Source organism: Chlorocebus sabaeus, chromosome 14, assembly GCF_047675955.1.
Source record: "Chlorocebus sabaeus isolate Y175 chromosome 14, mChlSab1.0.hap1, whole genome shotgun sequence".
NCBI lineage: Eukaryota > Metazoa > Chordata > Mammalia > Primates > Cercopithecidae > Chlorocebus > Chlorocebus sabaeus.
This window is the reverse complement of record NC_132917.1, coordinates 6,964,209-6,992,191: the sequence shown is the minus strand read 5'-3', so window position 1 is coordinate 6,992,191 and position 27,983 is coordinate 6,964,209. Positions and strand designations below refer to the sequence as shown.

Genomic DNA, 27,983 nt, shown 5'->3' with positions numbered 1-27,983 from the left:
AAAGAAGACACAATTGGTAGAACTATGTTTAGCAGTAGATTCACTCTAGAAGATTCATTCTGATGACGAAATTTCCAGAACACGGATAATGTTTCGAGACACTGACATGATGGGGAATATTAATTTGAATGTGCTATTTTCCTATGACAGCATTTTAAGACTGTAAGCGTAAACAGCTACACACACAAGCCCTTGTTTGGGTTCAGATGTCCACAACAACATAACTTTATTTTTCTACCTGCAGCACCACTTTCACTCAAGAGAAGAAAATTAAATTTTAAGCAATTCATGTTAAACAAGCAAATCAAGGCTTTTGCCTTCAGTTGGCTTAGTGCTTCTCCCTCATCCTTTCTCCTCTGAGTTGGTGTAAGTTCTCCAGCAGCAAAGCACTGAGAAGGAAAGTGCTGGGTTCTCAGTGATCAGTGTCTATCATCATTAGAATTTATTGAGATTTCTCCTTAACTGCTGGACTCTGGTTACTGGCACCTGGACCTTCTGGTATGGCTTGAGCTATCTGCCTCCAGCTGGTCCCCAGGGTTCTCTCTATACTGGTCACTCTGCATCTTCATCAAAAGTCTCTTCTACAACATGAAAGCTGACACTTGACTCTTTTCTCTCTGCATGTTTGATGTAATAACCCTACCAGACAGCATGAACATAGATGCCCTTGCTGCCTGACTCAGGAAGTGGGTGGGAGGGGAACACGGGACATGGCACAGACAGGAAGCACTGAAAGCTGAAGCCTTTGGTTAATCCTTTACAATATTATTCTGGTACATCCACAGTATTTGCCTTTTTTTTTTTTTTTTTTTTTTTTTTTTGGGACGGAGTCTCGCTCTGTCGCCCAGGCTGGACTGCAGTGGCATGATCTCGGCTCACTGCAAGCTCCCCCTCCCAGGTTCACACCATTCTCCTGCCTCAGCCTCCCAAGTAGCTGGGACTACAGTCGCCTGCCACCACGCCCGGCTAATTTTTTGTATTTTTAATAGAGACGGGGGTTTCACCATGTTAGCCAGGATGGTCTCGAACTCCTGACCTCGTGATCCGCCTGCCTCGGCCTCCCAAAGTGCCGGGATTACAGGCGTGAGCCACCACACCCTGCCCATCCACAGTATTTTTTTTAAACAGGTTTTTCACCTCACCCTCTCTCAATCCATGTTAAAAAGCTCCTACTCCAAGTTCTTTAAATGTCCCTCTAGATAGACCTGCCATACATACATACAGGTAACTACCATGACTTGCATACATACAGGTAATGCAGGAGAAGGGGAGCATATCACAGCATACAGGTATATGGTTGGCAAAATGCAAAATGTGGGGTGCTCTGTAGAAAAAAAAAAACTGTTTAACAAAAACATTGCAAGGACAAAAATAGGAGAAGAAGTCAAAAAGACTTATATATGTCTACCAACTGCAATGGATTCTGATGAAAACCAACCAATATAAAATTATCTGAAATAATAGAGGAGATTTAGACACAAACCAGAGATGTGTGATATAAAAAATTGTTAACCTTTTAGATGGGATATTATTAGAGGTATGTTTAATAAAAAGTTTTTATCCTTTAGAAACATCTGGATAAATATTTAGAAATTAATTACAGATATCTGATATGTGCCTTAGAATATAAGGACTGGAAAATGAATGGATATAGATGGAAGGAGAGTTGATGGCCACAATTTGATGATTGTTATGATGTTTAATTTGTAGAGGTTTTCTGTACTATTCTAGATGTTTCTATGTTTAAACAATTTTTTTTCCAGAATAAAAAACTAAAAACATTCTGACAATTACTTTTTTTTTGTTTGTTGGTTTCCCCATACACTTCCTGTGGTTTCACAACCAAGTGCCATAGCTCATGTTATCCTCATGACTTGGGGCACCCTTTTTTCAATCATTACTTTCCTTCTCTTTCTTCATTTCTGATCTAATTCCTACTTTTTCTTCATGTCTCAGCTCTCAGAGCTATCCCTAGGTTCTCAGAGTGAGCTCTGTTACCCTGGCAGCCATCTCAGGTATCATATTGACTCATCTGTTGCCTGGCACACTGTCAGTACTTACATTAAAAAGAAGATAGTTATCTTTACCTCTTTTGTGTTGTGAGGATTAAATTACATTTATTAAGCACCTGGCACGTGTCGGAAGTGCCATATTCATTAACTTCTTCACTTCTATTCTATCGTTTAAACCTGAACATCCCTTCAACACCTAGTTCCAGTTCCTCTTCCTCCAGGAAGCTTCTCAAAATACTACCAGCCTCTTTGCTGACTACATCATGTCCACTAATAAATCCCTGCTTAACATTTGATCCCTGGGCAGACTTCTATGAGAAAATATAACAAGATTTTTTTTCAATTTTTACCTATTCACTCCAAGCAATTATGATGATGGTATGGCTATCTAAACTGTATCCAATTTGATGCACAGCAACTAGAATTTGATAATTCCAGGACGGTTAGGCATTGTAAGATCTTAACTCCAATCTCCACATGACGAATGGAACCTCTCTTATGCACGAAAGGCAAATAGTAGCTTCCTCATCCATTATTCTTATACTATCCAAGAGAGCCATCAGATGGGAGTTATTTTCAATATTTGGCAAATTAAAAAACTTGAGAATCAGAGAAAAGAGTGTATTTCCAAGAGCATCTAGCTATCAACTGAACTGAGGACGACATCCGAGGTCTCCTGACTGTCTAACATCTTACTGCCTCTGCAATACCCTTGCCAAGGGACTTCCCAATTTCCCCCAGATTAGAAAGTCCTTCCTCATTAAGCTGTCCCTAAACCTTGCATCTGGCATGACCACACAGCGTTCACTCAGGAGGTATTTACTGAGCCTCTAAGAGGTACCAGCTGCCACAGTACAGCTGAGCTAGACTTTACCTAGAAAAACAGGCTAGTCATCAATAACTTAGGATCTATTGTAAATAAGTACAATGCAATTCTTTGTTCCAATCTGTTGTGTAGGGTATATAGAAAGGTCTGTATGGCACAGAGACAGAGCATGGAGGCTTTAAACCTCTAATTTTCCACTACTAAAGCTGTATAACACTCCCCACAAGCATTGCTTCTCACCTCCCGCTGATGGATGGGCAGTTTCTCTGGTAAACACCACACTGGCAGGACCCCCTGGGGCTGAGATCCAGCAGTCCCTGGCAAGGAACGTCAGGGTGCTCAGCAGATGGAGGCTCCACAGAACTAAGAGCCCCAAGGCGAGGCTGTTGAAATGCTGTGCCAGGCAGACAGACTGCCAGCGAGGTTTTGGTGCACATATTTAATATTGTCCTGACTGCAATGGAAGCAGGTGCATGAGATACACAAACAAGGAAGCCACAAGGAGATGTCTCCAAAGTAGATATTGAGGCAGGAGAAGAGAAGGCCACAACTGCAGGGAGACCATGGAATTTGAATCAAGTGTGGGCCCCAAGGACTGTGAACAAAATGTGTAGTGGGGATTCCCTAACCCAGGGGAGGGAACACTTGAGGGCAGTGGCAGGAAATGCTGTTGGGAGGATACTGAAAACCCGAAAAGTGAAAATGGGGCCAGTGCTGCAGGAACCATCACTGGAATGACCTAGAAGAGAGTTAAGAGCCAAGATACCCTACGATTGAGGATGGCAGGTGGGCTGAGGAGGGATGGTTGGTGTGTGGCTGAAGTACTTAAGATTAATCAGATACAGTGTCACTGTATTAGTCAGCTGGGGCTGCCATAGTAAAAATATCACAGAGAGGGCAACTTAACAGACGTGTATTTTCTCACTGTTCTGGAGGCTAGAAGTCCAAGATCAAGGTTTCAGTAGGGTTGGTTTCTTCTGGGGCCTCTCGTCTTGCCTTGCAAGTGGACTTCTTCTCCCTGTGCCCTCACATGATCTTTCTTCTGTGCCCGCACATCCCTGGTGTCTCTCTGTGTGTCTTGATCTCTTCTTTTTTAAGGACTCCAGTCAGATTTGTCTAAAGCAAACCCTAACAGCCTTTTGTTTTTTTTTTTTTTTAACCTGAATTACCTCTATAAAGGCTCTATCTCCAAATACAGTGACATTCTCAGGTAGTAGGGATTAGTGCATGGACATATGAATTTGGGGGGAGGAAGGAATGACACAATTCAGTCTATAACAGTCACAAGTGGTAGAGGAGAGACATGTACCAAGATAAGGAGGGAGGTTCACAATTGCCCGAGAAATTGATGGTAGAATGGGAGAAATTAGGTCGTAAGGGAAGCACAGAGGGCACATCTTACCACGCGTGTGGGGTGAAAGGAAGCAAGTTCAGTCTGGCATGGAGAGGCCTTCGAAGGGAGACCGACAGTGAGCATGTCAGAGAGGGTATAATGAGATCAGAACAGCCACCATGAGGCTCTCCCCCACCTGGCTAGTGTATTTTATAGGCTTCCCAATTTGTAAGAGAACCAAGACCGTAGCGAAGTCAAGTCATTAACTCTAATGCTAAAATCAGTTCTATGGGTGAGAAATTCCCAGCAAACCACTGGGCTAGGGCTGGGGAAGGAAATAAAGCCTTCACATAGTCTCCTGACCGGTTACTGGGCAGAACGGCGGCTCCGTAAGGACCCTCACTAGATGTTAGTAGGTTACGGAGTGTGCACGTCCACCCAGCATCCAGGTAGGAACGTCCAGACAATGAGAGGAAGCAAGTGACAAGGAAACTCACTTGCTCTGAGAAAGTCCTAGAGACCTGCACAGGACAGTGCTAGTTTTGATCCGTGGATGCTTTTTGCGAACTCCATTCTCCACCGGTAAGAAAAAACCTGGCATTTTCAGTATGCTTCCTGAGAATCAACTTCGAGTCATAGGAATGCGTGGAATTTGGAACTGTGAGTGTTCAGTCTGGGAAAGTACAGACCTGATAAATGGTACCTGCTGGGATTTCAGACTCACCTGTGCAGCAGCCCACACAGGAGTGGGTAATGGCTCTGCTTAGACTCCTGGCCATGCAAATGGTAAAATATAAACATGCTGGGGAGATATTTAGGGGTAAAATGGAAAGAACTTGGTGAAAGATTAAATGTGTGAGTGCTAAAAAGGCCAGTGTCAACAATGGTTTTGAGAAGGAACAGCAGAGAGGATGGTGGTTTCAGTACTAAGTTATGGAGCTGCAGGGAAGGAGTAGGCTAAAGGTGGTGTAATGGTTTCAAACATTAATTTGGGAGCAGGTGTAATTTGAAGAACTTTTCAGACCACATCAGGAGGAGATACTGAGCTTGAACCATTCAGTGTGTGAGACTGCAGTTCAGAGAAGCAGTTTCAGCTGAGAAGGCTGGAGGCATTGTCTGGAAAAGAAAGCTCACTGAGAAGAGCTACAAGGCTCAGGATTGAATAATTCCATCTTTTGCAAAGCTTAGAAGAGAATGGAAGGCACAAAGCAGGCTGAGAAAAAAAATGCCAGAAAGGTGGGAAGGAAACTGGGAGAGTGAGAGCTACAGGACAATAAAGGAAGAGAGAGCGTTTCAAAGAGGAGGTTCCAGCCTGTCAATGCTAATGAGAAGCCATCAGGAAGAGTAGAGAAAAGCACCTGCAGGGCACGGTGGCAGAGAAGTTACTAGTGGCTTCAGCAGGAGAGGTTTGGGTGGAACGGTGGTGTAGGAGCTAGGGAGAGGGGTTAAAAAGCAGATGAGGGGAGCAAGAAACCCAGGTGTGTCACTTAGGAAAATTGGTACAGAAGCAAAGTGTCTTAGTCTGCTTGTATGGCTATAACAAAATACCTTAGACTAGGTAATTGATAAGAACAGAAATTTATTTTCCCACAATTCTGGAGGCCAGGAAGTCCAAGATCAAGGCACTGGCAGGTGCGGTTCTGGTGAGGACAACTCTCTGCCTCCAAGATGGTGCCTCTTGCTGAGGCCCTCTCATGGTGGAAGAGACAGAAAGGAAAAAGAGCTAGCTACTTCCCTTGAGCCCTTGACACTATCACAGTGAGTCTTGTGTCCCAACATATAAATTTGGGGGAACACATACATTCAGACCATGGCACAAAGCTTTAGGTACTAGTGCCTATGAGGGATTTGGCAACAGATTGGATTTGCCCATTATTTCTCAGACTTTAACTTGCATGACAGAAAAATCCTAGGGTAGCTCTTGTGTCCCATATCCTACAAAATTGCCTCACCTGAGTGTGGGCAGGACTTGCAACTTACTTCTCACCAAGGCAAAATTGTCACTCCTATGATTATAGATCTGTGTGTATGTACATATGTATGTATATGTATGTGTGTGCATGTATAGACATGAATGTTATGTCCTGGGTAGTGGGTGATGGCTGAAAGAACACTTGGGGGCACGTAGGCATGCAAAATGTTTTATTCAGCAGCTCTCTCACTAACAGCTTTCTCACATTGTTCTCTCATCAGCGGCTTTCTCACACTGTCTGCCTTGTCTCAGCTCCTTGAGCTGGCCACTCCCACACAAAACTGTGCAGCCGGCTCTCCCCTGCCTTCAGGGTCAGCAGCTTAGCTGCTTCTCTCTCTGGGCACATGGGCAAGCCATGCTGTGCCATGCCATGCCATGCTGTGCCATGCTGAGCTGCGCACTGGCTCCCCTCTGTCTATAAGACGGACAAGCTCTGGTTCTCTGGGCACCAGTGCCTGCACAACAGCCATGTCGAGCCATGCCCAAGAGCACCTGTACGGCATTGGCAGGGCAGTTATATCTTTCTCAAATGACAGTGGCTCCAAGCCAAGTAGGAGCTTACACACACAGGTTATATAACAACGGGAGGAGTGCACCTGTGCACCAATCCTGCTGAGTCATGCAGGTCGGGGTATCTGCCTCAGCCTAATTCTTATCCATGTACCTTACAAATGTATACATATACACAAAAACAAATAGTTATTTATCTTGTTATCATACACTAAAAATAGTTTTCTTTGCTGATTTGATGCAATAAGCATCCACGTTGAGGAAACCCACATGGTATGGAACTGTAGGCAGTCTGCAAGTCACAAGGGTGGCCTCCAGATGACAACAAAAAATTGAGATCACAGTCATACAAAATGAAATAAATCCTGCCAACAAATGGAAAGAACTTGAAAACTGATTCTTTCCCCATTGAGCCTCCAGATGAAAACCAGCCCAGGTGACATCTTCTCAGCCTTGTGAAACCCTAAACAGAGAACCCAGTTAGACCCATGGAAACTGGGAGATAAACATATTTAAAGGCACTAAGTTTTTTCTAATTTGTTATACAGTAATAAACAACTAATATAATGTGCATCCTGATCACCTGGGGATCTTCTGAAAATCCAGGTTCTGACTCAGTAGGTCTGAGGTGGGGCTGAGATTCTACATTTCTGACATTCTCAGGCAATGCTCATGCTTCTGGTCTAAAACCACATTTTCAGTAAACGGTAGATACATGCCTGTTGAGATTCCTTCCAACTCTCAGATTATACACCAGCCAGAGAAGAAAATAACATGGGAATCAAATAAAAGAATTTATCACCAGTTGCAAATATCTAAACTTTCACAATTTCACTGAGAACTGAAAAATGATGTTGTAGAAGTTTAAATGCATATGGAAGTATTTCACAGAAGTCATTTTCAAGAGATACTTAAGGCAGTGCAGGAGAAAGAAAAGACAACTGATGAAATAAATATTGTAAAGAGAAATGCAGGAAACTTCCCAGATTTGCCTAAATATTACATATGTAAATGGTGTGTGTGTTGGAGAGAAGGCTCCTGTGTGGGAATCATTCTGTTTCATATACAAGCTGAGCATTTCCAGAGAATAGGAAGGTCCTCAGTAAACGAGTGACCCCCCACCCCATATCACAACAGAAATCTAAAACGTGCTCTTAGCATGGGGGTCACAGCCAGAGTTTTTCCTTCTGAAACACAGGACTGGGGACAGACTGCAAGAGGCCCTGGGGAGCCTGGGTGGATGCATGCATGGGTGATGCTCAGAACACATTTTCTGAACCACACTGAGCTTCTCTCTTAAACTAATGACCCCTCCCTGCCTCTACAGAGTCCTGTTTCAGAAGAGGCACTAGGCAACACAATGATTCATGGAGAGAACCATCCTTGGAGGCCACGGGACAGCTCATGTTCTGGCTTCATGGGTCACTAATTTTCATTGTGAGCAGGTGAACTTAACTGAGACTTAGGTTTTCTGATCTATAAAATGGGCACAAAATAATATTTATTTGTAGCATTTTTGTGAGGATTAGAAAATGAAAAGTGCCAGGGCTCCTCATGTTAGATGCTAAGCAGTGAGCTCCCAGGTGGAGTGAAGCACCACAGAAGAAAGGAAAAACGTTCCTCATCATCTCGGCCTTTTCTCATGTGTGCCACAGCCAGTGTTTTGTTTTTTTCTTATTCAGAATCGAGGTGAGGTGATGCCAAGGTATAAACCACCCGCTTTCTGAGTGACACCATGGACTGTTAACTTGTGACTTCCTCTCTCTAGGGCACAGCTACAGAGGCAATAGGGCATTTTGGAGGCATTTCTGTTACTTCCAATTAGGCATTCGAATTAAGCTGGACTAAGGGAGGAGTAATATGAGTGAGAACTGGGCATACCTAGGTGAGGGTGTCCTTGGGTTATTCCGATTATTGGGGGATTCAGTGATACTCTCGGAAGTCAGCACTAAGCTCAGGAAGATCCCGTGAGGTTGAAGCAGCCAGACCAGACCAGAGTGGAGCAGCCAGTGCAGAACATCTTCATCTGGAAGCCACACTCCTGGGTTCAAGCGATTCTCCTGCCTCAGCCTCCCGAGTAGTTGGGATTACAGGTACCCGCCATCACACCCAGCTAATTTTTGTATTTTTAGTAGAGACAAGCTTTCACCATGTTGGCCTGGCTTATCTCAAACTCCTAATCTCAGGTGATCCACCAGCCTTGGCCTCCCAAAGTACTGGGATTATAGGCGTGAGCCACCGCACCCGCCCTCAACTGTCTTTTTACTGATGCTTGTTACTTTCCACTCCACAGGACCCCATCTCCTCTTCCCTGCTCCTTTGGGCGGCTTCCTACATCATGTCCCGGCCCTCATCCTCTGCATCCGAGCTCCCCTACATGCAGCTACCGTGGCGTAGGCAAATCCCACATCTTATTGTGTCAGCACCAACCTTACCCTGAAATCCTCCAGCCTGGCTCAAACCTTAAAGAGTGGGTCCCCTCTGTCTCTTGCCGCTCTTCCCCATCCGCCTGCTCCACCTCCAATCCCCTCACCCCTACTGGATCTCAGCTCTGTCCTGAAGGTTTACCAGGCTCTCTTGGGGCGTCTGTGGCTTTTCTTGCACATGTGTGTTTGTGTGGTGGCATTCCCTCCCAATCTGTACTCTGAGCAACCCCCTGCTCTCTCCATCCCCGACCGCAATTCTGTCTCCTCCAGGAATTTGCTCTGACTTCTCCCGCAGGGGGTGGAGCTCCTCTCCACTACCACCTGTGGGGTGGGATTGTCACCTTCGGGCCTGCCCCACTAGACTGTGATGTCCCTGTGTATTTTCATTGGTTTGTGTGGTGTGGTACCAAGGCACTGATGAAGAAAAGGGAGGATCCAAACTTCAGTCCAATCCTTGCTGGGAACTAGCTTCAAGACTGCACCCGAAGCATTCTGCCTCACTGAGCTTCTCCTTGTTTATAAATATAGATGGGGTCTGAGTGGTCCCGCCAGCACTGGGATTCCAGCACTTCCTCCCTTGGGAGCTCCTGTTCCCTTCGACATTCCCCTGCAATGCTGGTATAGAGTCCTAAGACTTCCCCATGGAGGTTAATGAGGGAGCTAAGAATCTGCTCATCTTTCAAAAGAGAGTTGCTCTACATTCCCTTAAAGGTATATGAGAGAATTTATGCTGCTGAAATATAGGCAACGGTGAAGAATTGGGATTTAACCACACAGGGAGCAGAAGGCTCTCAATGGTTTTTAACAGAAGCGTCACAAGAGGGAAACAGAGAATGCCCCAGGAACAGAATGGTGAGAGGGGAGGAGGCTGGGAGAAGATATTTTAGGAGGCCCCAGGTGTGCCCACGAGAGACTGAAGAGGACCTGTATTAGTCTGTTCTCACTCTGCTAATAAAGGCATACCCAAGGCGGAGGCATTTATAAAGAAAAAAGGTTTAAGTGACTCACAGTTCCACACGGCTGGGGAAGGGCCCACAATCACGGCAGAAGGTGAAGGAGGAGCAAAGTCATGTCTTACTTGGCAGCAGGCAAGACAGCTTGTGTAGGGGAACTCCCATTTATAAAGCCATAAGATCTCTTGAGACTTAGTCATTACCACAAGAATAATATGGGGAAACCACCACCATGATTCAATTATCTCCACCTGGCACCACCCTTGACATGTGGGGATTGTTATAATTCAAGGTGAGATTTGGGTGGGGACACAGCCAAACCATATCAGGACCCGAACTGAGGACAGGGAACCAGGTCCTACTCGACGGTGAATTCATCTCCGGGGAAAGGCAAACTGTTCTTCCTTCAAAGTCATGTCCAGTTTCCAACGTGCAACCAAATGAGGAGACTAGGTATTGAATGCATTTTCGACTAAAAAGCCAGGGAGATGGTGCTTTTTCTTATGACTTCCATCACACATCCTGCCCCTGGCATTTCCAAAAGCCATTGCATTTGGACTGCTTTCCCTCCTAACCCTGTGTTAGCCTTGCCTTCTGAGCTTCCCACAATACACATATTGTATTGTGTATTGTGGACAATACACAGGAGCATTTGCTTGTATTTGCAAGACAGAAGCTCAGTTTGTTGGAACTTTCTTTCCTCTGTCCCTCTTCATCATCTGCATCTCCTAAAAAACCTCATTTTTGTGTCTTTGAAAACTCACATCGCTGAGCACAGTTGAATTTTTGTCCTCTTCATCCTGTGTGGATTCCAAGAGACTCGTTTTTCAGGACTTTGTATGCCAGGTGGAATCAGCAAACAAAATCTCCTGAGGTTTTCTCTCCTGAGTGTGAATGATGTTACCTAATCAGCCATTTCTCATCCATTGCCCTTACCATTGATCAATAATTTATATACAGCCAATTTCACCTCATTCCTGGACTTAGTTATTTTGGAAGCATCATTTGCTCATTGAAGCAACATTTGTTGAGCACTGACTGTGCTCAGCCACTATGCACAGTGTTTCTGAAAATGTGGTACTTTCATATCCCTTACCCTCCTCTGCCTGGAAGGCCAGCCCCTCCCCCAACAGCCCCGCTGAAAACTATTCAGCCTTCAACACTCAATTCAGAGGGTTCACTTTGCACAGGGAGCCTCTCCAGGCCCTGCCTTCCCTCCAGGTGCAGCCATTCATTCCTCCTCTGTGATCCTATAGAGCCCCACAAACCCTCTCATCGAGTGTAATTGCCTACACTGTAAATCCCACCACACCCTGAGCCCCAGGGGGAAGAGGTTCTAGGAGGCTTTGCATCTCTATCATTCTCAGTTGCCATGGGTTTCTGCAGAGTAGGTATCCAATGAAGAGCCTATGGCACCCAAGACAGCTGTGTTTTAGCTGCTGCCTATGCATTCATACTTGGCTTTAGGTGAAAGTGAATCTCGTCCAGAAGGTTGAGTAGACTTCACCAGCACTTACCTCTGCAGCTTTCAGTGTCAATTTAGCTCTTGGATTAATTCTATTTCAGATTGTGGAAATGTTAATTTCCAAGGTGATCGTTTCCTATGAAGTACTTTGCTGCCATGGAAACATAGCTTAGAAAGGTCCCCATGCTGTGGTCACCCCCTAATTCCAAGCACGGTGGCCCCTACCGCAGCCTCTCTAACACCCTTTCTGCAGGGAGTCTCCTCTGGGCACTCTTGGCCCATCCTTGCCCTTCACGTGGCTTTGGGTGTCTTACTGAACTCTGCCTGGGTGTGTTCCTACTGGCCGTGGGGTTGGGCCGGGCCCTATGGTCTGCTCATTGTTTGTTATAGGGCAAGACTCTGAGCCTTAATTTTATTGCCTATAAAGTGAAGAATTGTGACAATAATAGTTTACATCCCAGGGTGGTTTTGATAGTTAGTTTCTTCTGGGAACAAAATGTTGATCCAGGAATTGCAGTGTTTGTCCTGCGATGGGCAACGTCTCCCACCTGATGCTGGTCCCCTGGAAGGTCCTTGTGTATGCATATCTGAAGGTGGAGATGAGCCATGTTTTGTCTGTAGTCTCTGAAATCATCTGAGATCGTACGAGTGTGCCTGAGAGCAACAATCTCCCCCTCAGGATTTCCTGAGCTCATTTTTCTCATTCATCTTGCTGGCTTGAAAACAGACAGGACTGGGATTTTCTCCTGGGATGCGATCTTCAGATGCAGGATTTAAACCATCCCAGGAACAGAAAGGAAACCACTCGGCATGGCTGAGAGAGTCTCTGCGTGCCAGTCAGGGTAAACGGGAAGGGAAGAGGCCCAGGGAAGCCATGTGTGGTGGGAGGAACACTGGGTCCCTGTAGGGCAGACTTGGGTTCCCAGCTTCACCCGCCACTTATCCTTGGTGTCACTTGAGGCAAATGGGCCTCTCCAAGCCCCAGTGATATGAAGATAAGACTCGCAGCTTTGTGAGCATGAAACACAACCCATGGAAAGCAGTGAGCAAGTGCCTGGCTCAGAAGAGGTTCTCAGTTCAAAATAGGGATTTCTTCCAACTACAGTTGAGGCTTTTGCTTCTAGACTGTCTACACTTCCAGTTCAAGTGTTAAGGCTTTTTTGTAGCTGAACCATCCCAAGTGACTGGTTTGGCTGTGTCCCCACCCAAATCTCAACTTGAACTGTAGATCTCAGAATTCTCACGTGTTGTGAGAGGGAACCAAGGGAAGGTAATTGAATCATTGGGGCCGGTCTTTCCCACGCTATTCTCGTGATAGTGAATAAGACTCATGAGAGCTGATGGTTTTATCAGGGCTTTCTGCTTTTGCTTCTTCCTCATTTTTCTCTTGCCACTGCCATATAAGAAGTGCCTTTCACCTCCCACCATGACGCTGAGGCCTCCCCCACCATGTGGAACTGTAAGTCCAATTAAGCCTCTTTTTCTTCCCAGTCTCAGATGTCTTAATCAGCAGCATGAAAACGGACTAATATGCTCTCCAAACTACAAATACACACATTCGTACACACAGTCACATGCATAGACACATACACACACTCACACATGTACTTCACACAGGCTCTTGCACACACACACCCTGGCAGCAGAAGTTTAGTTCCTTTACCTGACAAGCATTCAGTAAGTCACTACTATGTGTCCAATAACAGCAGGGGCTGAGGAGGCATATGTGAAAACCTGTTTACAATGTGAATTCCCTAAATCCCTAGATAAAATGAACACGGAGTCCAGCCGTCAGAAGCGTTTGAAAAGTAATCCCTTTTGCATTTTGGGCTTTTCATAAAAGTTGTGATAAGCTGAGAAATTCTGAGAAGTGAGAAAAGACTACCCCTTGTTGGATCTTTCTTATGCAGTAAAAAACACATCACATGTATTCACATTCTGAATGAATTTTGTAAGTTGGTGAGAAAAAATAAGAATAAATAAAAATATATTTTAGAAAGACCCAGACAGTTACCCAGGAGAACAAGTGAATGACTTTTGATACTGCAAATTCAGATTTTCCAATATGAAAATATTGACTCCATTTTTCTTTGCATTAACCACAGGCTGTGACACAACCACTTCCTTGCACCCCTGGGTAGCATGAGCCATGATGTGAGCTGTTCATTTGTCAGGTCCTACAAGGAAAACAGGAGGGAAGAGGGTCTGTCTGTACTTGAAGCAGGAGTGCTGAGTGGGTATCCTTGTTGGGAGCCTCATCCACATTCACAGTGGAACCGCATGAGCAACTTAATATGTCACCAAAATGTACTCTATGTTTTACTTGTCATTTCCTCATTTATCCTCAGAAAAATCCTGTGCGGGACTTTTTATCCCAATGTTCAAACAGGAAACAGGTGCTCCCAGCCTGAGTCACATGTACGGGAAGTCACCCCCCTGCGATGTGGCTCCAGCCTTCTCTGGGTATAGCAGCCACTGCAGCTCTCTTCACCCTGCTCCTCTGTGCCCCATTCAACGTTGGCTTCATCCAAAAATGCAAATCCTGGGTGACTTTAGCTACAGAAGAGCGAGTAACAAACACCAGGTCGTGGGCAGCAATTGCTGTTTATAAATGGCTGAGCTGCTCACTGGTATAGACAGAGATGAGCTGAGCTGAGTAGTGGACACTGTCTTGTGGTCGAACCACATCAGCCATTACATTCTCTCATGTGCCTCCTGCAAACAAGGTCAAGTTTGGAATAACCTTCCAGACAAGCACATGCTATCGAAGTCAGTGCCATTCCCACCCTCTACGGCCTGTAATTTGGGTTCCTCTAAGAGTCTTTCTTTAATGTTGATAAGACTCTTTGCTGGCAAATTTCTTTCTCAATTTTTAGAAACAAATGTATGTACCTATATAGACAGACAAATATGGACTTATTTTGCTTAAAAGTCATTGTTCTTTGGCAGTGTTCTCTGGGGGGCAATTCCTACATCCCAGGTCCGCTGGAAGAACTGATGTGCAACCCAGCGTAGGGAAGGACTGCTTCTGGACCACACCCGGAGGCAGCACCACCAGCAACGGAGCCCCGCCACCTGCTGTACCCGTCCACCTTCTCTGGTTGACCTCCCTGGGGCCAGACGGCCCACACAGAATCTGTGCTCCCTCCTATGGAAGTGAGTTGTGTTTCCCACAAAAAATGTTGAAGTCCTAACGCCCAGAACCTGTGAATATGACCTTATTTGTAAATAGGGTCTTTGCAGATGATCGCGTGAAGATGAGGTCATCAGGGTAGGCTCTAATCCGGTATGACTTTGCCCTTAGATGAAGGAGCCATGTCCACAGGCGTGTGCACAGGGAGAACACTGTGGGAACCTGCAGGCTGTGGCACAACCACTTCCTTGCACCCCTGGGTAGCATGAGCCATGATGTGAGCTGTTCAGATTGGGGGTGCATCTACCAGCCAACGAACACCCAGGACTGCCAGCAGTACCAGGAGGTTGCAGAGCGACACAGGCATCCTCCTTACCACTCTCAGAAGAATCCAGCCCTGCAGATACCTGAACCTTCAGTTTCCAACCTCCAGACCTGGAGACAGTAAAGCTCCGTTGTAACCCCCAGTGTGTGGTCCTTTGTGACAGCAGCCCTAGGACCCTAACTCACTCCTACCGTACAGCTTTTATAATGAAGGTCCGGTTCTTCAGTTCCACACACTGTGTCCCGAACAGGTCAAACATTTGAGCAACTCTCCAACCCCGACATGCCAGTCGGACCAAACTCCGTGCGCTTGTTGAACTGGGCCCTTCCTTTGAACACACTTCTCAGTTCTGCTTAGCTAGTTCCTACTTGTCTGCAAGACTGAGCTCATACACGGCGTCCTCTGGACAGCTTTCCCTGACCTTCAGGCCTGGCTGAAGGGCTGCGCTGTGTGTGTCTGCAGCCTGCTGAGCATGCACTTACCATTGAATTTATTACACCTTCTTATGATAACTGATTGACTTCTCTATCAGCCCCTGGAGACTAAGAGCTCCTTGAGGGTAAATATATTGAGTCTTCAGTGCCCACTATGCATGACCAGTTAACAAAATCCACTCCCTTAATGTGTACCTGTAGATACAAGGAATGGATTTAAAATTTAAACACAGGACAAGGAACCAATTGCCTATCCCAGACTTGCGCATATGAATGCATGAGGTATAGATTCTCCTACAAGCTGGAGGGAGAGGAATGAAAATCAAGGTGAACCACCACATCTTCAGCTTATTATTATTTCTCCAACGAAATGAGAAGGATCCATATCTATTCCACTTTTTCCCCCCAGCAGGAAAAGGATGCCTCCTGATTTTCATGATGCATCCCATAGAATGTGACAGGTCTGTAAGGCACTTGTCTCTGTGGACGGAGGCAGAGCGCCCTAAGTGGGGATGAGATGCTTCCTGACGCTGCAGTACCGGTTTAGCACCACAAGAGGGAGCCAAGAATGGCTGGACGGGTTGATTCACCCAACAAACCAAGTGATTTTGGCATCCAAGAGTTGAGAACATTCCTAAAACGGAAAATCTCAGAATACAAGAGCTGTTTTCCCAGTGATAGAAGATCCCTTCCCTGCCTCACCCTTTCTCCCTCCACCCCCAGTTCCCATATTGAATATTTTCAATCTTCAATAGGTTAAATATTGAAGATTGAAGATAGAATATTTTTCCATCTTCAGGTCAGTAGTCAAATAAGTATCTACAAAAGACGGAGCCACGCGGGGTTTACAAAAATCACCTGTATTCCAGCCAAAATAGCTTTAAAAAGGAATCCCTGCTAAAGGGGGGCGGGGGGACAAACTACGTAAGACACAATACATTTAAAATATGTATTGAAATTACAAATCAAACATTTTTCATATAATTCCAGAGTACAAAACACAACATTAAAAGGCATTCAAACAGCTCTTTTATACATCACAGTGTTAGTGGCACAAAATGAACTGACATTTCAAAAACACAAACCAAATCTGTTTTGATTTTGTTTTACCACCACTTGTCAAATACGTAACGTATACATGTGCATGACTCATTCATGCATATTTTTACACAAGATTAAAATACACCCATAGTAAAGTGAGCAAAGAAGGAAAGAAAGGGCAGGCATGGGGCATGTAGCTACCCCTCACTGAAGGCTCCGGAATTGTGGAAGACAGAATTGCACAAATCAAAGGAAGGGCGGAGACCCTGGGTTTTTTAAACATCAAGACGGCATGCTCTCCTAGTTGTGAAGCATTAGCAAATAGATTTTAATGCAGGCCCCTTTGTTCCTTTTGGTGTTTTTGGTAACGGTCATAATCCTTTCATTTTGTTTATTTTCATAAGGGCTTAGGTTAATTATCAGAAATAAACAAGCTTTGGTATTTTTTAAAGAGAACTTCATGAAGCTTTACACATGCAAAATGTTTTCCCTTGATGATCTCCTTGTGATTTATATATATACACAGGTGTGCTCACTAATAAATGAGAATCGGAGACACACACACAAAGCCCATCCTGGATCCTTTCAATCCCCTAATTTTTAAACACTACCAAGAAAAAATTTTCTCTTCTAAATTTGTAAAATGACTTCTAACTTCTGCAATATTAAATGAAAACAACAAACTCATCTTGAAGTAATTTTTGCACCTCTGATAGTCCCTCCCATGGGCCCTGTGTTCTAATCAGGAACTGGCATGCGTCCTAAACTGGTTTTATGGAATAATATGTCGTCAAGATCATTTGTTCCCCTTTAAGAAAATAGGCCAGGTGCGGTGGCTCGGGTCTGTAATCTCAGCACTTTGGGAGGCCGAGGTGGGCGGATCACTTGAGGTCAGGAGTTTGAGACTAGCCTGGCCAACATGGTGAAACGACGTCTTTACTGAAAATACAAAAATTAGCTGGGCGAGGTGGCGGGCACCTGTAATCCCATCTACTCAGGAGGCTGAGGCAGAATCACTTGAACCTGGGAGGTGGAGGTTGCAGTGAGCCGAGATCGTGCCATTGTACTCCAGCCTGGGGGATAAGAGCAAAACTCCATCTAAAAAAAAAAAAAAAAAAAAAAGAAAAGAAAGAAAGAAAGAAAGAAAATGCCAGAGGTGGCAGATGTTGGTTCCTCTGTCCACAGCTACTCCTGTGAGTTGAGGAGGAAGAACTAATTTGGACAGTTATTCCTGCAATCCAATGCTTCATCTCAGATCCTAATCAGTCTCTGCTATGTGGATATCTATGGTGACTGCATCTTTGCAAGGTGCTGGCCTCCTGTGAGGGTGCAAACTCATCTGGCTGGGCTATGGACTACACGGCAGAGCCAGACCAAGAGATCAGGCATGTCCAGCAAAAGCTCCAAATGTGGTCACTTACTCAAGGGCCTCAGATAAGCCACAGGTTCACTGGGCTATGGCCAGTCCTCACTGGCCACCCCACCTGGGCGGCAGTACAGCAGCCGTGGTTGTCTAAGGGCCTTCGCCCCTTACTCCCCAGGATTCAAGGCCTCTTAGTGAACACATGCCATGTGCTTCCAGGGCTTTGCAGTGAACACCGTCTGTAAGAGTGAATGCCATTTTTCAATCGAGACAAATTATGCCACTTCATAGGAGTAAGTCCATCCACTCAATGCAGAACTCCCCGGGTGTTACTGGGGGGTGATGGCAAGACCAAAGTGCAAACCCAGGGCCATCTGCCCATGTGCTATTTACATGTTACATCGAGCAGGGTTAATACTGTATTCCCATCAAAGATGAGTCTGGCATTCCTTACTAAAACAGAAGGAAATGCGAGTTCATGTATCTCAGCGTGGTCTTGCTGGTATCTATATAGGAAATGGACAATTTTAATTTTGTCACTAGATCAAAATGAGCAAACTGAGGCCTGCTTCATACAAAAAGTCAGAGCCAGTAGGTGCTCATGTGGCCGCCCCTGGCCGGTCCCAGAATCTCTGGGGTCCCATCTGGGTTGAACTACGTGCTCGTGAAACACATCAGAGGTGAAGGCACGAGGATGGCTGGGCTACAGATGTGCGTGACTGGGCCAGAGACTCCTCCAAGGGAACAGCCTGTCCCTCTAGAAGTAAGGTCATCTGAGCTCTAGCCCTGGGGATGCAGACTTTCCAAAGGCTCTGACTCTCATCCCAAGGATGGGGGTGCTACTGTGTGGGCTCATGCAATGGGCAGCAGCAATTTCAGGCAGGAAGGACAAGCATATGGTGGACACTGGGCCACAGGCCTCCCATGTGTGCTGGGCATTTTAAAGGGCAGTGGCTGGACAGCTGCAGCCACATATCACAGGCTGAGGGCTCAAGCCCAGCCAATGACTCCTGCGTGGAGTTGCCACCCACCTCCAGAAAAGCTATTCTACCAGTAGACACCATCACAGCACCACAAACTACAGAGAGCCACAGCCCAGGTGTCATCCAGAAAGGGAGTCACAGGCATGTTCTTATTGATTACTAAACTTATAAATCGCAATTACAAGGAGAGCGTTTTGAATGTAATTTTGACACAGAGGGATTTTCTAAATGGCTTCAGTTTCATAAGGAAAATCAACATGAGAGGTGAAGAGTGATGTGATGCTGTTTCTTCTAATGAATTCATTGTTAGGAAATTAGAAATAAATCTCCAACCAGGGAAGGTAAACTAGGACCTGAGACTGATACTCAAATGCAGAAGTCAAACACACACAAAGCAGCATTTTTTAAATGTGCTTGTGATGAGCAAATAACTGAGATAAAAGGATTTTGTTTTTGTTTTACTTCTTTATAGAATGTTTAACAAGATTTTTTAAATCCCACTGTAATATATCTATAATATTTGCCTGTTATTTTTAGAAGTTTTCAGTTCAATGCAGTTTGCTTTGTAAAAGCACCTGTGGCTTTTAGAAGTAAATTCTCTTTAAAGAATACACTTTCTCCACTTTTCAAAGTCAGCCGGTGGAGTCATGTGTGTGAAATGTATAACTTGGAGTAATGGTGGAGTAATGTATAACTTCTTCTCCTTATTAATCCCTGCATCCTGCTGCCATGGAAATGGTCTCAGACAGCCCTGTGAAAGATCAAGTGGTAAAATCCCCACAGTAAAACTAAGTGAAACGGGAGGTTCTTTTCCCCAACAAGAGCAAAACGGTTAGCAACAGGACTTGGAACTGTGTAAGATATATGATTTCTCACAATGACTAGAGCATTTTAAAAACGTGAAGATCTGGCAGGCTCTTCCTCAGCCCCCAGAGCTCTCCAGCCGCTGCCAAGAGGCCCTACCTCTGCGGATCAATAAGGCTGCTTTCTTCTCACTGTCTACCTGAAGACTTAGGCCAGAGGCCAGACAGCAACAATTTGGAGGAGAGCCATTTCGGAGCAAAGCGGTTGGATTGAATACAATAAAAGGCGTTTTCTGCTACCTGGGAGAGAAGGGATGAGACCCATGAGCTGAGCTGAATCACCAGAGAAAACAACAAAAGGCAAATCTAATGGAGATGAGATGTTCCTCTAAACATGTCAATATTATCAAGGAAATGCAACAATATAGGAACCACATTGATAACAGTACATAGCTTACAGCGTTCAAAAAGTTATTACAGCAAGTTTCAAGAAAAACACAAAGAGTGCATAAGGCTTTCTAAATCTCCTGAAGAGTCGTTTTAACTATAACTTCTTAAAATGCACATTTCAAGAAAGGCATAGGATGGTTTATATGCACCTTGTTGATTTTCACTACTCAGTTGGAAAAAAAATACCTTCTAAAAAGGATTTTACTAAATGCCATTAGTAATAAAACCAGTTGTCATAAACAGAGTGCTTTTCTCAAGCTGGAATAATCAGATTCTGTCTGAAGAGAGTCACAATCCTTAAGACTTCTCCAACAACATGGAGCCATCTAGAAGCCAAGGAGGAGAAAGTCTCTTAGGCCATCCCCAGGCATGCCTAGTCTACCACAGAGAGAAAGCTGCCTGGTGCGCTTCTCACAGCACCTCCCTGTCATCTGCAGAGATTCATCTGTGGGGATGTGCCCTACCCACACCTGCCTCCCCCTCCCCACACCTAGGTGACCACACCTGGGGCCTCAGCGAACGTTGTGACATAGGTCCCTGAAATCACGGCGTCCAGCCTGACACTGTGAAGCTCAATGGGGCACATAAGGCAAGAAAGATGTTTAGTGAGAGGGGGACGGTGGGGAGGGTTGGGGGAGAGCCACGCTTCCCGGAGGCAGGGATTTGTTCCAGCATCGTACTTCCTCTAGGTGGGTAACGGGTCGTCATCACCTTTACTGCACTTGCACTTGCAGCAAAGTACAAAGGGAGTGGCCAGAAGCAGGAAAGGCGAGGCCACCAAGAGCAGGAGCCCAAATCCAGCAAAAATGCCCACGACCTGGAAGAAGGAAACAAAGGGGTAGAGGTAAGGAGGGCTGGCCTGTAGGTTCCAGAGCTAACGTGTAAACCACACAACCACCTACCTATCCATCCATCCATCCATCTACCCACCCATCCATCTATCCATCCATCCATCTACCCATCTAGCCATCATCTACCCATTCATCCATTAACCATCATCCATCTCTCTATCTATTCATCCACCTACCCATCCATCTACTCATCCACCCATCCATCTACTCATCCATCCAACCATCCACCCACCCATCAATACCGAGACATCATCCACCCATCTATCCATCTAACCATTTTCCATCTATCCATCCACTCCCATCCATCTATCCATCCATCCATCTATCCATCCATCCATTCATCTACCCATCCATCCATTTATCCATCCATCCATCTACCCATCTAGCCATCATGTACCCATTCATCAATTAACAATCATCCATCTCTCTATCCATCCATCCACCTACCCATCCATCTATCTACTCATCCACCCATCCATCTACTCATCCATCCAACCATCCACCCACTCATCAATACCTACCCATCATCCACCCATCTATCCATCTAACCATTATCCATCTATCCATCCATTTCCATCCATCTATCCATCCATCCCCATCCATCTATCCATCCATCCATCTTCCATCTATCTATCCATTCACCCATCCACCCACTCACACACCCATCTATTTATTCATCCACCTATCCACCCATCCACCCATCTATCCACCCATCTATCCATCTAACCATTTTCCATCTATCCATCCACTCCCATCCATCTATCCATCCATCCATCTTCCATCTATCTATCCATTCACCCATCCACCCACTCACACACCCATCTATTTATTCATCCACCTATCCACCCAACCACCCATCTATCCACCCATCTATCCATCTAACCATTATCCATCTATCCATCCACTCCCATCCATCTATCCATCCATCCATCATTCATGCATCCATCCATCCACCCATTCATCTGTCCACCCATTCACCCACCCATCTATTTGTTCATCCACCTATCCACCCATCCACCTGTCCATCCACCCATCTATCCATCTAACCATCATCCATCTGCCCACCAATTCACCAGTCTGCACCCTTCCATTCATACACCCTCCATCTACCCACTGACACACTCATCTGCCCACTATATATCCATCAACCCACTTTAATATTCTTCCCTTCATTTTTCCCTCATTCTTCTTTTCCACCTCTTCCTTTCCCTTCCTTCTCGCTCTATCCACCCTTTTCCATCTAAACACCCAAACATCCATACATCTATATATCCAATTAACTAACAAGTTTCCTCTCAGCAGCCACCCTGCCCCAGACAATGCACTTGATGCTGCAAATACAGAAGTGTATACATCTTGGCCCTCAGCTGTCTGGCAGAAAAAGACCAAGATCTAATCAACTGATAACAAGACATTCTACAGAAACTGCCATAAGGTTCCAGGGGTGAAGCCCCCCACACCCCTGCCATGCGAGTGACAGACACCATTTGCTAGGGGAACGGAGGGTTTCCAGTGGCAGGTGGCTGAGATAATGGAGACAAGCAGGTTGTTACTACAGAAGAAAGACTGGAATAGTCCATTTCTGACGCGAAAACAGAAAAGACACAGGCATAGCACATCAGAGAATGACCTGGCCCCCTGTCCTTCCTGGAGTTTAAAGCCCAATATTGACTGTTACATATTTTGATTTTTGTTTGAAAACATGTTTATCCCTAGTTATGAGTAAAGGCCAAAAGAAATAACCTCAAATGCAGACATGCCATCATCTGAGTCAGGCGGCACGGCTGGTCAAAGAGGGACAGAGCCTGCTTTCCAGCCAGCCTCGCCATTCGCAGAATCCCAACCCAGGCACGCAGCCTGCAGAACTGAGACCGAAGACAGGGCTAGACCGCCACCTAGTGTTCAGTGTGACCAGTAAATGCAAGCACCAGCACATGGTTCTCATTCCAACTCAGCCTTCACTTCTCCCTGGGTCTGTTTTCTCATCTATAAAATAAACAATGGAAGCAAAAGACCTTAATGGGTCATTATCAGCCCTAAAATATGAGACTCTACTAAAGCATCCCAGATGTGTGGAAGAAAGTACACCTCGACTGAGATTTCTCCTGAAAACCAACACCAACACACACAGGTACGTGCGTGCATTTATAAACTAGACTGCATTTAATAAATTATGTCACGTTGCATTTATCCACTAGCCTGTGCTAATGCTGGGAATCCACGCTTGCCGCCCAGTTGGCTACGTTCATTTGTCTGAACAACATATCGACGGTGGAATTACCCCGTGTGAATTCAGGTCGTGCTTTACTGAAATCATGTGCACGCTGATAGGCATACAACATGCAGTAAGCTCTACCTTATTTGAAGGGCAATTTTGAGCAACCTCGACTACTTGGCACACAACTGTCAGTCTCGAAGGAGCCACACATTCTTTGCAGTCAAAATCATGCCAAAATCCTGGACCAGATGATCACATTCTTGGCCAATCACACACCATCTTCGCTTTTCACTCGGTCCACCTCGTGTCGAAATCTGCCTGCTGTTTGAGAAGTTGATCACCCAGCGTATTGCCAATGGGTGACAGGCAGATGCAGGTGTTGCCAAGTTATGCAGCCAGCAGTGAAAAAACGAGACAGGAAGCAAACATCACAAAACAGAAAGAATCACTGTGTGTGTGCGCTGTCGATGTGTGTCAGATACTTGCTCAGAGAAGGCAGACGGACGGGTAAACAGTTTCAGGCTCCAGAGAGAATCTATACAGTACAGCTTCGTTCATACCGGCAAACCCTAAGATTTAAAGGAACAGTTACCCCTTTCCATGAAGTGTCTTAGCTGTATGCTACCTAAAGCCAAAACACCCTTTCTGCAAACCATTGTAAGTTCCCATGCACAGCCCGGCACTCTCATAATAAATGTCCGACCCAGATTCATGGGATGAGCCAGTTGAAGATAAACTGACCATGTTCTGAAAGGTTTTCCCCAGAGAATTCTTCTACAAACCACATTCAAGGGCTTGGAAAAACTAAGCGAAAATCTGAGATCTGGTAAGGTGAATGGAACACTATTAATGCACTGAAACTAGGTACCTGAAGGTGGCACAGACAAGTTCAGAATCACGGTATCATATTTGATCCCTAGATTATAATCCAGACTGATTGTCTCATTTCAGAGATGCAAAATCTATACCCAAAAAGCTATTCCAGAGGTCCAATATTTGTTTAAAACAGACAGAGCTGAGCATCCTGGTATAAGTACAAGAGATATATCGTGCATATTTCACTGACCTCAGCGGGAAATACCCTTAGAACAGTCACTGCATATGGCTTCCAGAACACAAGCATTTCTGGAAGGAACGCCTGGCCCTTCAGCTCAGCCTCTGAAACTATCACTTTGCCTCTGAAACTATCCTCCATGGATGTGTGTGAACACAGATCAGTTATTAGCTGGCTTTAGTAAATGCCATCCTATGGCTAAAAATGAGCTCTTTATCGGAGGCGGACTGGGGTAAAGCAAGTTTCCTTTTACTTCTCAGAAGAGAAGAAAGAGTTGGTTTGGGGTAAGACTGTCCTTTGTCAGATGCTGATGTCCTAAGGAAGTAGGGTTACTCCAGTGAAAATGAAACGCTCCTCCACATGATGGCTGATTTCTGGGATAGCGCTGGAAAAAGGCCGGCAAGCACTTCATGCAGTCGTGTGTACAGCGAATGTACAAGAGGGCAGATGGACAGGGCACAGGTGCAGCTCACAGCAGCCACGCTCACTCCAGCAACTGCACAGTCAGTTCCCCGTGAGATATCTGCCCACCCTGCAGCCTTCGCGGCCACTCTGCTGGTTCTCATGCTCCTTTGCTTCAACAGCAGACTCTGCTATACTGAATAAAAAATGTATCACTTGGGATGAAACAAACCGTAAAATAACTTGGTGAAACGAAGACAATTCTTCCTTTACAGCACTTGTTCCAAAGGTCCATTTGACAAGAGTGCCAGGTAAGATACAGGGGGCATACAAAACCTCTGCTCCCATACAAATAATGAAAGCAGCCTGCAATCTCAAGGAGACACGTTGGATTTCCCCCAAATCTCTTAGAATAATCTTACTGAGCTTCACATCTAAAGGCAGGAAGAACTGAGGAGAAGGACCCTTTCAAAATGACCCTGAACGTTGCGGGAATCACAGGACACTGAACTCAGGGCATGTTCTGAGTGCTCTTGAGGTGTGAGTTGAGCAAGCCCCTGTGTGACAGAGAAATGTTTCTCCAGGAAACCTACGAAACCCAACGCAGGCAAGAAGTTCCAAACCACGGCAGGGTCAGTGACAGAGGGTGGCCCGGCTGACCCATTTGTAGGATGGCAAAGCAATTTGGTGGGTCAAGACGACGAAACAAACAGAGCAGAACAGAAAATGCAGGAGCACAGAGTGGGTAAGTTATGTCGATGTGGGTGTGCGCAGGGATCTACAGGGTTTACAAGGTACCACGCCTGGTACATGTCTCCCTGGGGGCTACAATCAAGTAAGATTCCAAAGACGCTGCTCAGCACGTGCTGTGGCCTGGGCTGGTTAGAGACAGGTAAGGAGAGAAGCAGGAGCTGGAGCAGAGCCTTAAAGACGGATGGGAGGGATATAGATTGACAGGGAGAAGGGACACAACAGGGAAAGAGAGAGACACAGGAGTGGAGAAGGCAGAACAGCAGGCCAGCCTGAGCGGGGCTCCTCCGAGGCCACAAGACTGGTAGATTCTGCTTTGTAGAGATGAAGATGACAAAGGAGGCCAAATGTGGAGGACCAGAGTGTCAGCAGAAGTCTTCAGGTTATGCCCGGTCTGAGCGTTTGATTCTGCTGCTCTAAAACCTTCTGTGGCTCCCTAGTGCCACACAGACTTAAGTCTACAGCATGACACCACACCCTCTCCAAGTCCAATCACTACTCTGCCCCTAACTTCCCATCAGCTGCACTCCCGAAGGCTCCCCAGCCGGCCCCGCAGTGTCCCATTCTGTGCCTCTGCTCACACTGTCCTCTCCTCCTTCAAAACACTTTCAGCAGCAGCCAGTATTTAGGACCTTTATGGTCTGACTTTGGTGCCACTCATTTCATACTATTTTTCTCGAATATTCCAGCTTGCTGAATTATCAACAAGAAATAATTCTTGGCTTCTCATGTCTCACCCTGCCTTGCGATCTTCCGAGTTTCCCACAGCCTGGCAGGTGCACGTGCCACAAAGGCACCTGGTGCTGCCCGGTTTCCTTCCCAGCACTGCACTTGGCAGCGTGCTCAGTGCCGTAGCAGCCCAGAGGAAGGACAGGGCAAGGGAGATGCTGGAAGCCCGAAAACAGGCAGGAGGTGGCAGAAGCGAGCTCTTTACATGGACTTGTTTCCAAAAGGCGGACAGAGAAGAGTCCGAGCAAAGCCAGGGATCCTAAGGAGGGTGGGCGTCCACTCAAATCCTGCATGCTGTCGCTTGCTGCACCTTGGCACTCCTGCCTGCTCTGCTTCCCCAAACACTATCGCTCCAGGTCCCACTGCACTTTTGTAAACTGGAACTTCTTTTTTTCTTTTTTTGAGACAGAGTCTTGCTCTGTTGCCCAGGCTGGAGTGCAGTGGCACGATCTTGGATCACTGCAACCTCTGCCTTCAAAGAAAGGAAGAGCTGTTAGGTGTCATTAGAGAGGGGGTATTACTCCTGTCCCTCCCTAAGAGAAACAAAAAAAGTTCTTCCTGTCTTTGCATGGGGACGAACAAGCTCCAAGTCATCCACTTCCACCTTCTCCTCACCAGGAGCAGAATCAGAAACTAAAGCAGCTGTCATGGTCCTGGGACAGGGACACAGCAACCCTCAGCTCCCTGCCCAGCCACAGTGAAGTTCTCCATGTGTAGAAAGCTGCTGAAGGCATGACGACCACTGGCCCTGTGGAGAGGACTGCGAGTCAACACCCACGGCCAAATGGGTCATTCACGATTTTGCCCGTGCACTACTTCCAAAGATCATTGTGTCCCAGGCACAGGACTGGTGCCAAAGAGGTTACAAAGACGAGCAAAACAGGTCTCTGCTCTCAAGAGCACTTTTTTGTATCCTAAGAGATCAGACACAGATGAGCACTGGGCTGTGACCAGGGTGGGCCATGTGGGGGGAGGGCTTCCTGCATGACAACCAGGCACAAGTGACTTCGCGGAGGAGGTCACACCTGGATTGGGCCACAGAGAGGGCTGGAATGTGGATGTGCAGAGCTGGGCAGGAACAGGAGAAGCAGAGGAAGACAGTGATGAAGACCAAGGTGGCAGCAACAGCCGGGGCAAAGCAGAGAGGTAGGGAGAGCACGGGCGCTGCAGGTCAAAGAAGTTCAGAGTGAGCCTGGAGGAGCAGGGAACATGTAGCCACCAAGACCCGTGCTCAGGCTGTCCCAGGTACTCAGAGCACTGGGCCTTTGGCAGCTCCTGGGCACGATGGCGTGAGGATATCCGACTGCCAGCCCCAGCTGAGGCCCCAGCCAGCAGCCAGATCAAGCACCAGAAGCATGGGGTGCGCGCCTGCAGGGGCTCCTGCCCGGCTTCAGAGCTGCCCCAGCTGACACCACCTGGGCCGCACGTGGGCTGCCTTGGCTGAGCCCTGTTCACACCGCAGATTCCAGAGCAAAATACATAGGAGGATGGTCAGCCTGAGTATGTGAGAGGCTTAGCACCCAGCAACAGCCAGCCAGGGTCCCTGTGGAAAGCACTTGCTCTCACCTGGAACTCACCTTCTCTACAGGGAAACTGCCAGAGTTGGGAAATGGTTTCCAAGTTCTCACCAAGCTGTGACTCAGTTTCTGCCAATGTACACACAACAGCATCCACTCACACGGTGGCTGTGCAAATGCCGGCCACCCTGAGTCAGCACCCAGTCAACCCCTACCTACAGCCCAGGGCAAACCAAGTGCAGAGGAGGAACACAGTCTCGTGGCAGTTTCTGTGCTGTGTGGGGAGGTGGGCATAGGTGTCATCATGGGTTGAATCGTGTCCTCCCAAAACAGTATGTTGAAGTTCTAGCCCCTAGTATCTCAGAATGTGACCTTCTTTGGAAACAGGGTATCTGCAGATACAATCAGGTTACCACGAGGTGATGAGCACGGG

The 27,983-nt window shown here is 46.3% G+C and overlaps 1 protein-coding gene across 5 annotated transcripts in view; it reads right to left on the bottom strand.

Annotated features, from left to right (window-relative positions):
• Positions 1 to 16,324: 16,324 nt before the first annotated feature.
• Positions 16,325 to 27,983, bottom strand: part of RNF144A (ring finger protein 144A) — a 127,201-nt gene continuing 115,542 nt past the window's right edge. For all 5 annotated transcript variants that reach the window (XM_007971574.3, XM_038006518.2, XM_007971578.3 and 2 more), the window contains one exon: positions 16,325 to 20,846. In XM_007971574.3, the coding sequence (XP_007969765.1) occupies positions 20,715 to 20,846 (132 nt within the window). In that variant the 3' untranslated portion in view covers positions 16,325 to 20,714. The remainder of the gene's footprint in view (positions 20,847 to 27,983) is intronic.